The following is a 15,419-nucleotide window of genomic DNA, read 5'->3' as shown; positions in this document are numbered from 1 at the left end:
CTATGAATCATAATCCTAAAATTCAAACCATAAACATAATCTCAACCCAAAGCAAAATCCCAGTCAACCAGGCCCAGCTAAACCCTAACCCTAAAACCAAAGTTTGAAAGCCTAACCCTATTAAAAAATTAAGTCAAACCCAGTTTACTCACCGAGTTAGCTGATCAAGTCAACTTATTGAGTCGACACATTGTTGAGTGGCAAATATTGCATATTTTCTCTCATTTATATCTTGGTGTTATGAACATTATACTGCTTAATGGTATATTTTATACATGTTTGTGTTAAAAGGTGAGTTTAAGAGCTTAAATTGAAAAGAATGTTAAAAGCATGAATTTGATGCTCAAGAATCACCAAAGCAAATAATGGACTTTTGGAGACTGAGATTGAAGATTTCAAGACTCCAAGAGTCAAGAAAACTAAGGGAAGTGTAGAAATTCGCAAGATCTGAGCTTAGATTCATCGAACTAGTTTCGATGAATCGAAGGATCTTAAATGACATCAAAGAATTACAGGAAAATCAAGTTTGGTCGCTGGACAAATTGGATACAGTCTTCGATGACATCAAAACCAGTTCCATGAATCGAAGTTAGTCTTATATGACATCAAACTAGGTTCGATGTCATCGAAGGGTTTACACGGAGCGTACATGGAATGAGAAATTTTGAAGCGGTTTTCGAATTTTTCAAACCAATTTGAAGGAGGGAATTCCCCACTTATAAATAGGGCTTCTCAAGGTATTCATAAGCATCATTTAAGACATTTCAAAGCAAGATTTAAGTTTTTTAGAGAGTTTTATCCTGGGTATTTTGAAAGTTTCATAGTTTTAATTTGTTTTTCTTTACAAGTTTTTGAATATTTAGTCATTCTTGTTGTTTTTTTTAAAAAAAACATAGTTAAGTTTTTCCAATTCTCTCTAGCGCAAGCTAAAAGGGAAGCATATTGGTTTAATGTTTTCATAATTATGAAGATCGATTGTTTTAATGATGAGAAGAGTGGTATATACATGTTGTTAATTGTCTAAGTTTAGTTTTTTAGCCTCATATGAGAATCATATATTTCCATCATATGAGATCCACATTGATAAATAAGCTTAACCCGGATCAATTAGATTTCCTAGATAGGAGGGGTTCTCAGCCTGCTACATTTCCTTGATATTCATTATTTTATGGATATGAATTCTTAAAATCACTAGTGCTTGAGAATATATATCAATGGTGCAAATCCATGATTTTCTAATATTTTATATCATTTTATAAAAATGTTTAAACTGTTTTATTTTCCAATTAGGCCGATTATAGTGCTCAGATCCTAGTTGTATTATCCAAGTCATCATGATTTTGGAATATTAACCTACGTGTGGAACTTTGAAGCTTGGGTGTTGTTTTAATTCAGCTGAATTACATCCATTCAAAACTCCCAAAATCAAATCATCAATTTAATTTTTATTACTTAGTTTATTTTGCATTTGATTTTCTCATTCTCACAATTCATCTCCCTGTGGGATCGACCCTATATTCACGGGATATTACTTACGAACCTCTGCACTTGGAGGCAAACAATCACACACCCAATTAGCCTTCCTTATCAACATACCCAGTAAACTCACCTAGTTAGGCAAAGCCCTAAATCGAGCTTAAACCAAACCATTACTTAAGCCTCATTCGCGAGATCAGGAGCACTAGCAATGCATCATCCTTTGGAGCAGAGCTAGCACACATGTAAAGGAGCTCACTTGCAAAAAGCATGAGGCATCATGTGATGCCGTGTAACGCCTTGAAAATCGGGGGTCGCGCATACGCTCAACTCCCGAGTTCCCAAGAGTCACCATTGACAGATTTTTATTAATATGCGTTAAATCTGTTTAAATTGCGCAGCCTGAAATTTCCTGAACATGAAACATAAACACGCAAGTCTGCTGAAATGAAAGAGGTCTGACATGTATATACAGGACCAAAATATAAATGGGTCGCACAAGGCGTTGCCTAACCAAAACAAAAAAAGAATATTATGTCCAAAAAGAATAAGGCTGAGCCCACTGCCCAGCCATCCCAACCCTGCCCATCATGCCAATGGAGAGCCTCCCATCAGCTGGAAATAAGATAACTTGTCCTCCTCGTCGAGGCTCGACTCGTCAGGCTCCTCCAGTCCTGAATCACCTGCATCTATGAACGAGTCTGGTTGGTGTTTTAAAACACCGTCCCAGAGTGGGAGTGAGTGATCAACTCAGTAGGTGCTATTATTATCAAGTTATCACAGGCATCAATTATAATACGGTCTTAATGAAAAGCAAACAATCACATACGTTTAAGTAATCTTATTAATGAGCATGTATGCAGCATGACATGATGCATGCCCTCACCACAACGCTCCCTCGAGCGACACCATCTAACGATTGCAAATGACAACACTCCCTCAATGCGACCTCGACTACTGAGTCGTCACCCTAACTAGTGTGATGCAATGCGATCGTGTTAGCCGAGTTATTAGTTAGGTCCATTCATCCAGCAGATATGGGAATCTGGTATACCCCACGTATCAACGCCCTAAACGGGTTGCGAGGCCAAGACCCCCCAATGCGTGAGGCCGAGACCCCGCGGTCCGTGATCCCGTCGGGTTCCTCATCCCCGACTTCAAGCACATGAGGAGTGCGGTGAGAAAGGGATCGCTTGCGGTCACTACGGGGAGGCGCGGTACCCCAGCATTGGCCGACGGCTTGGACACAGTGTCTCATTCCACCATACTCGGCTCACGAGGCTGTGGACCAATTACAAGCGGGTTATTGATGGGCTATCACGGTTGTAGGGTATTCCAGGTTCCATACCTAGGTGAACAAACAGAGTTAACAATCAAGATTGGTCAGGCAGTAGGCTAAATCGCACGAGTCAGGCAAGCGTGAGACGAGTGACATCGGGCACCAAGGACCCATGTAGTCAAACTACAGCCACCCGAACACACCCGCCCAAACCCACAAGTCTAGCCATAGCATAGTCCTACCGATGGGACTACCGTTTCTCATCATGTTCCTGACCAACCCATTAGAATAAAGGTGATCCATAATATGCCAACTATCTAAATCATCAACTAACATAATAATATCATATTCTCATGGATCTCAACCATACAAGCGAATACTCCTACCAAGCAAGTAAACATTTTCAAGAAACAAGGTGTGTGTGAGTGTGTGGGTTTGTGAGGAAGTTGAGCACTTCCTCCAACTAAAGAAATCATGAGCACGATGGTAGTAAATCATTCACCCAATAAAGCACAAATATGAGGGAAAAGAATCTACACCCATGAGCAAGCTATCATCTATACATAATATCATGCAAGAGGCAAAATCCACACCAATTTGAGAGCTAGGCATGCAAATCTATACAATTCCTAAGGTTCCTCTAGACCTTCCAAATATAGCATCCAAGCATTCACAATCATTAAACTCGTATTAGAATTGGTGCTAGGCCACCTAAGATCAATAGTCTGCACCTTTGAATTCGTTGGAGGCTTATGAACGACTTAGGAGCGGGGATTTTGGGATTGAATCGCCGAAATCCCTAAAGCATACATTTGTATGTTAGAATCCCATGTAAGCCTCTCCTCTATACAAGGGTTTCAAGCAAAAAGGATGAAAGATCTTACCTAGACGATCAACGAACGATTCTTGAGGTTGTAGTGTTGGGTTTTCCCTTTGGAAGAAGGATAAGGAGATGCAAGATCGGCCACCTTAGTCCCCTCCTCGATCTAGGATCCACCTTGAATCTCACTCCCTTTCTCTCTTTCTTCCCTTCACTCTCCTTTACTCTCTTTCTCCCTTGGTGGTTGTAGGAATTGAGAGTGTTATGGGAGCTAGGGTTTATTCCCTAGACTTAGGCCCTTTGGCCTTAAGTTTCCTCAAATTTCCAAAATAGCTTACTAGGACTCACTTTTGGGGTTGGTGTGGCTCTAATACTCCTTTGGCCACCAAATTTGGTGGGTAAGGGCCCTGTGGCCCGATTAGGGCCCATGTAAAATTTGGAAATAAACGGATGGACGGTTGTGGGGTTTGAGTCAACGGTTCTGATCTTTAAACGGCCCTTAGGGGTCCATTCTGGTGATTGGAGTGGTTCTGGTGGCCCTATGGCTATGAAATTTCTAGGATAGATGCTTCATGACCCGATGAAGGGCCATGCAAAATTTGGGGACGATCGGATCTGGGGTTTGGTCGTACGGGTTCGATTTGTGATCGACGGTAACCGTTCCACGATCGGGTCCCAAAGTTGGTGGACGGGTGTAGGAAAATTCATTAGACCTCCACCGTAAATGTGGAATAGATCTGACGGTTGGATAGTCTGGTATCTCAGTTTCATTTGCAAGCGCCAAATTTCAGTCCTGGCATTGGTGGGGTGCACTTAGTTAGTGCCAGATCCCACTTATGGGTGTCCGCTGGGTCTATGGTCCGCGATGGTTCACAAGCCCAATGAGATTGATGGTCCCCTTTATTTTTAGAATTTTCTGACCTTCCTGTGTCACGGTGTAGCACACACGGGCTGTCAATAAGGGCAAATGAGTCATCTGGCTAGACGGCCCGCACCGGGTCCTGTCATGTCCCGACCGGCTTATTCTAATGGGCTAATCTTAGGTTGATTTGCTTGTGGTACCTCACCGCACATGGTTTAAGTGATCGGTCTTGTGGAAAATTCTACGTGGACACCCCAGGACACTATACTGGTTGGACGGGTTGTTACATGCCAGCAGCCCCCTAGGAGCTCCACACATGTGGGTCTACTTCAAAGTTGAGGTCAACACACATAGCGGCATGAAATGTCTCTAGTACCCCGCTCATTGACCCATATTTATCCTTTTACCCTCCAATCTAACTATTAAGACGTTACCACGTGGTAATCTCAAATGTAAACCCTTTTAACCCCAAACTTTTCAAGAATTACTAAAAAAACTAGGCTAAAATGTTATAAATAGCCCCATTCCCTTTTCATTTTAAGCATATTGGAAAATCATTTCATCCAGAAATGTCTTCTTTCTTAAGTCCCCCTTAACCTAACCATTTCATCCCTTCACTGAGAAGAGGAAAGAGCAGCAGAAGAGAGCGTAGCTCAGGTTTAGCCTATAGCGGTTAGATCCTTAGCCTCTCGAGCAAATGAACCAAGTCCTAATCCAATCCACTTAATCAAATCCTTGCGACATTACGATTCATCCAACCATCTAACTTCTGAAATCAACTTCACCAACTCTTATATTAGCACTGTGTAACATTTTGTCCTTTCTCAACTCCATCGATTACGGCATCCATTAACATTGCATCGTATAGCATTATGCACCTAATCGATTCGAGCGTATGCTCCGTGGCTTGTCGATATAATTGAATATTGCCCATAAAAAACTCTAATCAATTAGTCTATGCACGGCAAGTGGGCTATAGCCCATAGTCTGCATTGCATTTAAGACAATATTGCATACACCCTTGCATCATTAGTATGCAATAAGTAATCCTATTATCAAGAGTTTGAGAGATCTCGTGAAGTAGAAACTATACATTTGTACAAGTAGGGTGGGTACCTAACACCTTACTTCTCTGTAACTATGGTTCTTTACTAATAATGTTCAACCGCAGATTGATGAATCATTTTAGGACGGGGAATCCTCGGATCATTTATCTTAACATTTTACGGGGTTTACCCGACAATGAAATTGGAATAATTGACTAGTAGTGACTTCGGTCAAACATAATATATCTACAATCACACCTAAACATTTCAAAATCCGCTTCTCATGAGCGTGATCCGCCGGAGATCTAACATTCAAAGGTACTACACCATCTTGCAGTTTTTCAGAGTCCCTCTGCACAAATGGAAACACATAAGTTGCCCCATCTATGTATGTACTTATGATGAAATCCATCCATTGTCATAGCCTTCCACCAAAGAGTATATGTTGATGTTGGTTAGATGGTATATTATTAGATCTGGACCATCATCTCATCATCAAGTACAATTAAAACAATTGTAATAGTAAAAACAAAACTTTAATGGTTGAAAACCCTGGCAAAATACCTTTAAAACTTTTTAAATGTTGGCCCAACAGAAAACTTTTATAGTCCACGCTATAGCCTTCTCAAAGAGAGCTGGCACACATACAACTAAAATCCCAACTCCTCATATCCTTAGGTTTAATGATGAAATAAGTTCCAATGTCTCATTGAGCATGACATAATCTAGACTAATGAGCCCTCAGACTAGCAACTTGATCTCAATCCTTCACCCCACTTGTCTTACCAAGGACCTGTTCACTTCATTATTGAAGTTAGTAATGTAAAGAAAATACGCTATGATTATGAATTACTTTATCTATCTCTTGACAATATTTATATTTAACCACCATTTTTTATTTGATTTAGGATGGTAAGATCAACATTACTTTTATGTTAAATAATCACCAAATAAAAAAATTTCACAATAATACCATAAAAAATACAATAAATTTAAATTCTTTTACTTGTTACATTTGAATTGGACCAATTATTACTATGTTGGGCTTGGTGGTGGTAAAAATTGAGGGTAACTGGAGAAACTAACAAGGTATGAAACAACTAAGTCAGAGTCCATATTGTACATATAAAATCTAGGGATGTCAATGGGCCGGGCTAATGGTTCGCCTCGCCTGGATTTTGATTTTTTTAAGCCAATTCAAAATGTTGAATTTTATAGGCCCGGGCTCAGCCCATTAACCACCCTAGACCAAAATCCACCTAGTCTATCATATTTCATACTACATGTTATGTTCTAACGGGAAGCAAATGAATTCACTAACAAAATTAAATGATTTGAAGTCAGCTACATGGAATAATGGATATGGAATGCCAACCATGGGTATGCTTGTGCAGGCACCGTTGTGTGCATCGCTCGTGAAATCCGTTATCAGGTGCAACAAAACCTTTGAAGATAAATATATAAAAATCATTCTTATACAAAACTCACGCAGACCGCACCGTGTGAACTTGCTTTGATAATAACTTTACACTGTTCCCATTGGTGTGGCCAACATGAGTTTCCAATTCAGCTTATCTTATGTATCTACGGTCCTAATAATAGTTTTCACTGGATGGACGGAGGAGATTCTACATATGCAGCATGTTTTACCTCACAGAGCTTGGGTGTTTTAGGACGATTGCGTCCTACCCTGCTCTGTGGGGCCCAACGTGATGTAGGTATTTTATCCACACCGTTAATAGTTTTTATATGATTATTTTAAGGTATGAGAAAAAAATTGAGGTAGTTTTGGGGCTTGCGTGCATCACAAAGTGGGGATTGAACGTCCACCATTAAAAACTTCTTGGGAGCTGGAGAAGTGTCAGATCAAGCTGAAATTTGTGTTTTCACTTCATCTAAGTTTCCATGACCTTATTAATAGGTTGGGTAGTAAAAAACCATCTCGGGGGCCCTTAGAATGGTTTCAATGGTGGGTGTCATTATCACTGCAGCTTCCTTTGATGTGGTCTACTGGAAATGTGTATCTGCTTCATTTCTTATATGATATCTTAAAATGATATGAGAAAAGTGATGAACGGTGTGGATAAAATAATCAAATCACGGTGGGCCACACAGAGCCCTGCCCGGACGGATCACCGTTTGAGCGGGGGAGGACGCAATCCGCGTCTGGGTGTTTTACCCGAAATCGGATTGCGTACTGAGTTACCGAGTCCGCTCTTCTCGTACTTAGTAAACTCAGTTGGGTCCACCTTGAATGTATGTAGTCTATCCATGCTGTCCATCTGTTTTTACATATAGTTTAAGGGGTTGATCTCAAAAATGAAGCATATCAAAAGATCAAGTGGTTCATACCACTGGAAACAGTAGGGATAATAAATTCCACCGTTGAAACCTTTCTAGTCCTCACAATGATGTTTATTTGTAATCCAACCTGTTCATAAGATCATGTAGACGTGGATGAAGGGAAAACACAAATATAAGCTTGATCCAAAACTTCCATGGCCCTTAAGAAATCTTCAACAGTAGACATTCAATTCAACTATTTCCTCTGGTGTGGTCCTTTTGATTAGTGGATATGCCTAATTTTTGGGCTCAAGCTCTAAAATTATCTTTTGAAATGGATGAATAGTGTGGATAAAATAAATAAATCAAGGTGAACCTCGCGGAGTTTACTCAGCACGCTAAGCGGAGTGAGTAACAAAGAGTTTACTCAGTACGCTAAGCCCAAGTACTGACTTGGCTGAGCGTACTGAGTAAACTCTGTAAGGGCCACTTTGATTCATTTATCTTATTCACTCTGTCCAACCATTTTTTTCAGATAATCTTAATGTTTGAGCTAAAAATAAATAAAATAAAATGTTCAAATGTAACACACTAAAGGAAACAGTTGATTTGAATGTCTATCGTTGAATTATTTTTATATGCCATAGAAGTTTTGGATCAAGCCTGTGTTTGTGTTACCGTTCGTACATTTCTTTACGATCTCATGAACAGGTTGGATGACAAATAAACATCACTGTAGGGCTTAAAAAGGTTTCGGTAGAAATCATTATACCTACTGTTTCCTGTGGTATGATCCACTTGATCTTTGAATATGCTTTAATTTTGGGATCAACCCCTTAAATTAGATGGAAAAACTGATGGACAGCGTGGATAGTCTATATACAGTCAAGGTGGGCCCAACTGAGTTTACTCATTAGGATGAGCGTACTGAGTAGCTCAGTACGCAATCCGATTTCGTTTTACCCAGCGCCTAAAACAAAGTGTTGTAGGTAATTCCGGTCCTCGTCTACGCAATTGTTTTACAGCGGCCTAAAATACCCAAACACTGTGGAGTCTATAGTGTTTTACAAGTAAATCCACTCCGTCCATCAGGTATTAATCATTACTTTTACCGTACAAAGGAAAAAAATAATAAATAATAATATCTAATGGACCACACCAACTGAAACAATGAAAAACTGCTACTAGAATCTCCAAGTTCACAAGGTGTGGCCCACATGATAGTTGGATCAGTCTGATTTTTTTAATTCCACTCAATATTAGTGATTTACACCTGATTAACGGGTCTGATGAAAAATAAATACCATGACGACCCCACACACAAACCTATGGTTGGGATCCTATCCCTATCGTTCCTGCACCTGATCTGTGGATCCAGATGGTTTTTTGCTCAGAGCCCTAGATTCTAGGATAGAAACTAATGGACGGAGTGGATTATACAAACACAACATGGTGGGTCCCACTAGCTTGGGTGTTTCCCGTCCGAGCGGGAGACGTTAGAAAGGAAGATCTCATCATCTCTTCTATTTTATTTTATTAATAAACGTCGAAATAGATATCCAAATCAAAACTCGGATTTCTCTTTCTCGTAAATTGGCTCTCGTATTTCAGATCGATTAGGGTTAGGGTTAGGGTTTTGATTCATCTGAGAAAGAGAGAGAAAGGAAGGGAATCGAATAAATCATGCCGCAGCGGCACTCGAAGAACAACAACGACCTAGCCTTCTTCACATACGATGAGAAGCGGAAGCTGGGATACGGAACTCAGAAGGAAAGGTTGGGCAAGGACTCCATAAAGCCCTTTGATGCTTGCTGTCTTTGCATCAAGCCCTTCATCGACCCTCTCTGCTGCCAGAAAGGCCATGTCTTCTGCAAGGAATGCATTCTCGAATGCCTCCTCTCCCAAAAGAAGGACATCCAAAGGTTAGAACGATCTCTCTTCCATTACCTTCCTTTTTAAAAAATAAAAATAAAAAATTCTTGACTTCTCTTCGCCTTGTGTTCGTCGAGGGCTATGTTTATTTGCATTGATTATTTGGGAAATTCCAATCTGGGTTTTCGGCGGTTTTTGATATATCTTTGTCTTTGGTATTCTCATGATTTTGAAGAGCTAAGGAATTGATTGGTTTCGCTAGAAATTATATTCAAAACTCCATGGTAGTCATGCAGAGGTTTGCTAATTCTACCTATACATGCCACTACATGTGCGGCCATGGTACTCATGCACGGGATCCAAGCCATCCGTCGTGATTTCTGAAGAGTGATGGAATTGATTGCTTTTGTCAGGAATTGTATTCAAAACTCCATGATGGTAATGTACAGGTTTGCTAATTCTACCTCTACACGCCACTGCATGTGCTTCCATGGTACTCGTGTGCTGGATCCAAGCCATCAGTCGTGATTTCTGAAGAGTGACAGAATTGATTGCCTTTGTTAGGAATTGTAATTAAAACTCCATGATGGTAATGTAGAGGTTTGCTAATTCCTCCCCTACATGCCACTACATGTGCCGCCATGGTATCCCCTATAGCAGATGGCCTGGACTAAAAATTTGGCTGTGGAATGGAATTAAGAGGATGGAAGATCCAAATGAGGCACCTGTGGGAAAATGGATCTGGCGATTTAGCAAAGATGGAAGCTTTTGGGGAGAGGCGATGAATGTGAATTTGGTAGATGGGCAGATTTCTAAGTGTCTTAATGCAGACAACCCAGCATGCTGTGATAATTGCATGCCTCAGTGAAGTTGACAACTATGTAAAAAATGTAACCTCTTGCCAGTACATTTAGCTTGCTCGCTCTACAAAAAAGGACACTAGTGGTGCCTACATGGTGGTACATTGATATGGGCGGAAACAATGTTGGTGTTTGGGCGGTTGGAAACAAATGATAGGATTAGTGAAGGTTTTATTGTTTCCATTGTCTAGGTTCCTTAGTGCTAAATCAGGGCTTGGGTTTGTGATTAATTAGAGAAAAGAGTGAGGAGAAAGAATCATGCATTGTTTTGTTTTAAGGAGGAAACTTTGGTAATCCAACTTGAGGAGTTGATAAATTTGATAGGAAAGTCAGGGAGGATCTCCATTATTTCCATGTAATGCAAGTTAGACCTGTGGTTGAAAATGTTTTCTACATGAATTGGTTTCTTGAGAGTCCGATATGGTCATGCGAATGATATATTGGCCGATTTTTAATTTTAATTTTTTTTGAAAATCGTTATACACAACATCATCAAGAGGGTGACAAGAATGACAAATTTTTCGAAGGAAGGAGATTATGTGGAGGCAAAGGTCCAAGGTAACTCGGCTCGAAGAGGTCTGCAAGCAAACCAAATTCTACAAGGGTTCGCTAATGCTAAAAGGACTAACAGGATCCAGACTTGTAGAGGAACGGTTGTGAAGTTTATTCATTTTATATATTATTATTATTTTTTGACGGATGATGGACGGAATCATCCAACCTTGATAATTTGTATTTCAAAAGGACTTGCAATGATGCAAATTCGATGCGGAAAGCCGATAAAGGAAGATGAGATCAAATAGGCAACTGGGAAAAGATAAAGCTCTTTGTCCAGGCAGACTCTTGTCTTAAATGGTGACTTCAGTTCAATATTCAATCCTTGTGGATGGGTTTCCTATTGGCTTTTTCAAAGGTTCCAAGGGCATAAATCAAGGTGATCTGCTTTCTCCCTTTTCATTGTTGTAGTGGAAGCGCTAAGCAAAATGATTGAAGTGGTGTCTCATGAGAGCCTCATTAGCGACTTTGAGGTGAACCAATTAACCCTCTAGGTATACCACTTGCAATACATTGATGACTTGATTCTTTTATGCTAAACAAACCACCCAAATTATGAATATGAACACGTTTCTAAGATGTTTCAAAGCAGTCTCAGGTCAGAAAATTAATCTTGCTAAAAGCGAAATCATGGGGTCCAAGCTTGATATGAGGAAGGTGTGAAGGCTCCAGCCGGGGTGTTTGGTTGTAGAATGTGATGTTTGTCCAATCTGCCATTTTCATTACCTGGTCTACCACTTTGTGTAGGAGAACTGCCCAAACACTTGTGGGATAAGGTGGTGGAAGGGGTAAAAGATAGTTATCGGCATGGAAAAGAAAATACTTGTCCCTTGGGGTCGAATAATGCTGATTAAGATTGCCTTATTCAGCATGCAAATTTATTTGATGTTGTTTTTTCAGTGTGCAAGGCATTCCACTTGGTGAAGTTGGGAGAGGCATGCAACCTTCAGGGGGGATGCAGATCTCGAAGATCTACACATTACGATAAGTCCCTATTAACAAAATGGTTGCTGAGATATTGAACCAAGGAAGATGGTTTATGGAAAGACATACTAATATATAAGTAAGGAGAAAGTAACAGAGGATGGTTCATTATGACATCCTCTTGGCAGAGATCAGAACCCTCGTTTATCCTGTGTGTCCCACCACCTCAGCTGATCCAAGCCATTGAAAGCTTTGGGTATGTCTTCCATTGGTCCACCTTCGTCAACAATTCACATCTTCTTAATTGGTTGCCTATCCCACCAATCAGGCTTGCATCAAAGATACTACCAAAATTTCTATTGACATGGTTGATTTCTATCCAAGTTGTATATTTTAGAGAGTGCTCAAGGCTAAAGCTTGGTGGTCTCAGTTTCAAGAGGCTCTCCGCTGAGATAGCAGAGTGGCTTGCAAAGGACTTCTAGGAAGAGATCTGGACATGAATAGAGATAAAGCGTTGGGGCCTGATGATGTCACCATGGATTTCTTCCAAACTTGTTCGAATGTCCTAAAGGAGTACCTGATGCGGTTTACATCGAAATTCAAACTAGATCCAAATTGAACAAGGTCTCAATGCCACATTTATCACTCTTACTCTGAAGGTCAAAGAAGTGGCAGAAATAAAAAATAAATAAATTCAGACTGATTAGCCTAGTGGGGAGTTGTGAGATCCTGTCAAATGCCCTATTGGTTTGCTTGAGAGAAGCAAATTTCGTCATTTCTCCCAAGGAACTTTTGTAAAAGAGGGGCATATTCTCAATGATGTCCTAGTTAGGAAGGAACACAATGCTTTAAGCATGATGTTGTGTGGGGCCAGCAGTTACTGTAGATGGAGACTAGTGGATATGGCGTGTGCAATTCATGTGGAGTGGAGAGAGAATCTGGAGGGACAAGGTGTGGGTTTACATGCAGAGAGAGATAGGGGCATGAACTTAGTGTAATACTGGAAGGCAATATGACCCATGCACCAGAGTTTTGGATAGTGAAAGTAGTACAAGTCGATAGACCAACATTATGAAGAGGAATTATAAGGTTTTTTTCATCAAGAAACATATATTTTACGCATGCTGGATTCTGCGCATGTGCATGTGCTGCCCATGCTGGATTCTGTGATCCAAACCATTGGCATGATGGGATCCACCTTGGATAATGGATTCCTTGGAGGTATCCCAGGACGAAATATTGTGTTCAAAATACCATTATTGTTACATGTATCAGAGACGTATGACACGGAAACATTTGTCGATTTCATTGATAATACTATAGATATCAGGGAATGTATCACGGTCAGAGGGATACCTTGCAGAAACATTGTGAAAATGGTGGAATATTTTAGTGGAACTTCTTGGAATGATCACTATGACTCAAAATATCACAAAAAAAAACAATTGTAGATGATAGGTTTCCATTGTATAGGGACCCAAACTATGCACTATTGGATAAAATATTTAATTCATAAATATGATTTTAATGCACTAATTTTTAAGAAATAATGTAATAATTCAGCACATATGATGCACTAATTTAAAACACCCCTAGGAAGAGATTCCCACCCCCATTTTTTTATTTTTTATTTTTTGTTGAAAAAACTGATTTTTTAAAAAATAAAAAATAAAAAAATTTCTGGAGTTTCACAGGTATTAATGTTGTTAGCATTAATATTATTGATTATGTCAGCAATATTATTGCATCTATTGACAATTTGACAATACAATGTATTTATTTCAAAGGGTTGTTGCGATAATCTCGCGGCATGGAAAATATTGTGCGACGTTGTTGATAATGGTTAAGATAAAAGATGGTACAACAACAGTACACATGATTTGGAGAAAAGGGCGCATTGAAGGTTGCCCTTGGGTGTTTTAGGGAATTGGCCATCCATGGAGTCTTGCATAAGACACAATGGTTGGCTCACCAACCTGTAGGCCCTACATGTATAGTCTATAGATGAGCTCCTTACTGATTTTTGCATCCAACTACTCAAGCATGACCCTCCTGGTGCGCGTCTCGTGCTCAGCCGTATGTTAGGCAGCTACCATGGTCGTCCTTTTCTTGCTTTTGCTCTTCAGGACATGTGTATTAGTTGGATGCATTGATTGATGACATGGAGGAGTCTCTTCTAAATTGACTCCGACTCAGGACTTGGTCCGACCTGAATCATATCAACACTTCGAGTCACCCCTGAGTCGGCCAGTTGCAATTCTACTCAAGACCGACGAGTTGGCCAGAGTCGCGAGTTTTAACTCCTCTGTTGGATGGGTGTTAGTAATACGTGTGATTGTGTTGGTATGTGAGTGTTGTCAATGCCAGCCTCTATCATTGGCCAGTTTCAAAAACCCAACTTGTGCCTATCTGCCTTTTAAAAGCTGTTTTGAGGAAGGCAAGATGATTACAAGATTCGTCTTTTCATTTTCTCAGAGAAAACAAGCTGACCAGCTTTGAATTTTTGCTGTGCTATTGACTATCATTTGTTATTTCCTAAAATTGCAGGAAGCTGGCTGCCCATGCTCTCCAACAGAAGCAAGAGAAAGAGGAGGAAGAAGAGAAGTTGATGCTGCAGAAGGCGAGAGAACTCGATGCCTTTGATCAGCAGAACCACGGTGCAGTTCCTCAGTACAATGACCGGAGCTACGCCCGAGACAAGAATGGCTTCCACGGGGCTAACAGCGTAAGGGTGACATCATACGAAGAGGAAGCGCTCCGCAACATGAAAGCATTTTGGCTGCCTTCAGCGACGCCTGAAGCACCTGTGAAGGTTGAGGCTCCTTCGATCAGCACAATCTGCCCAGAAGGCAAAGAGAAGCTCAAGCTGAAGACCCTTTTCCCGATCCGCTTCACGGAGGAAAGCAACGAGCAGAAGACATCCAAGTCGGCTGATGGGGGCGGCTTCATCTGCCCCAGCTGCAAGGTGACCTTCACCAACACGCTTCCGCTCGTAGCTATCAACACGTGCGGGCACGTCTTCTGCAAGAAGTGCGCAGACAGGTTTGTAGCAGTGGATAAGGTCTGTTTGGTTTGTAACAAGGAGTGCAAGGAGAGGAATCTGGTGTGCTTGGAGAAAGGAGGGACAGGATTCGCTGGCCATGATGATCATCTGGAGGCAACAGATTTTAAACACTTGGGGAGCGGTTCGGGATTGGGGTTGGTGAGACCTGCTGCCAAGACCTGAAACTCAAGAGGTACCTCTCATCTTGCGGTCGGTTGTTTACTTTCAATGTTTGTCCATGGTGGTTGTATGGAAGCAGGCATACATACTGAAGTTACGATGAAGTTACGATATGTTAGCGCACGCATATGGTATGCGTCAATTGTCTTCCATTTCCCTTTTATTGTAATACAGATCCTCATAATGAGAGGATTTAAGAAATCCTCGTCTTCGGTGCTA

The 15,419-nt window shown here is 40.7% G+C and overlaps 1 protein-coding gene across 1 annotated transcript; it reads left to right on the top strand.

Moving 5' to 3' along the window:
• Positions 1–9,307: 9,307 nt before the first annotated feature.
• LOC131226284 (E3 ubiquitin-protein ligase CSU1) lies at positions 9,308–15,419 on the top strand. Its single transcript, XM_058222090.1, has 2 exons — positions 9,308–9,688; positions 14,525–15,419. Exons 1-2 carry the CDS (start codon positions 9,450–9,452, stop codon positions 15,201–15,203), a joined length of 918 nt encoding a protein of 305 aa, XP_058078073.1. The 5' UTR covers positions 9,308–9,449; the 3' UTR covers positions 15,204–15,419.

Source organism: Magnolia sinica, chromosome 14, assembly GCF_029962835.1.
Source record: "Magnolia sinica isolate HGM2019 chromosome 14, MsV1, whole genome shotgun sequence".
NCBI classification, from domain to species: Eukaryota; Viridiplantae; Streptophyta; class Magnoliopsida; order Magnoliales; family Magnoliaceae; genus Magnolia; species Magnolia sinica.
The sequence above is the reverse complement of the archived record's forward strand: the minus strand, read 5'-3'. Positions and strand labels throughout refer to the sequence as shown.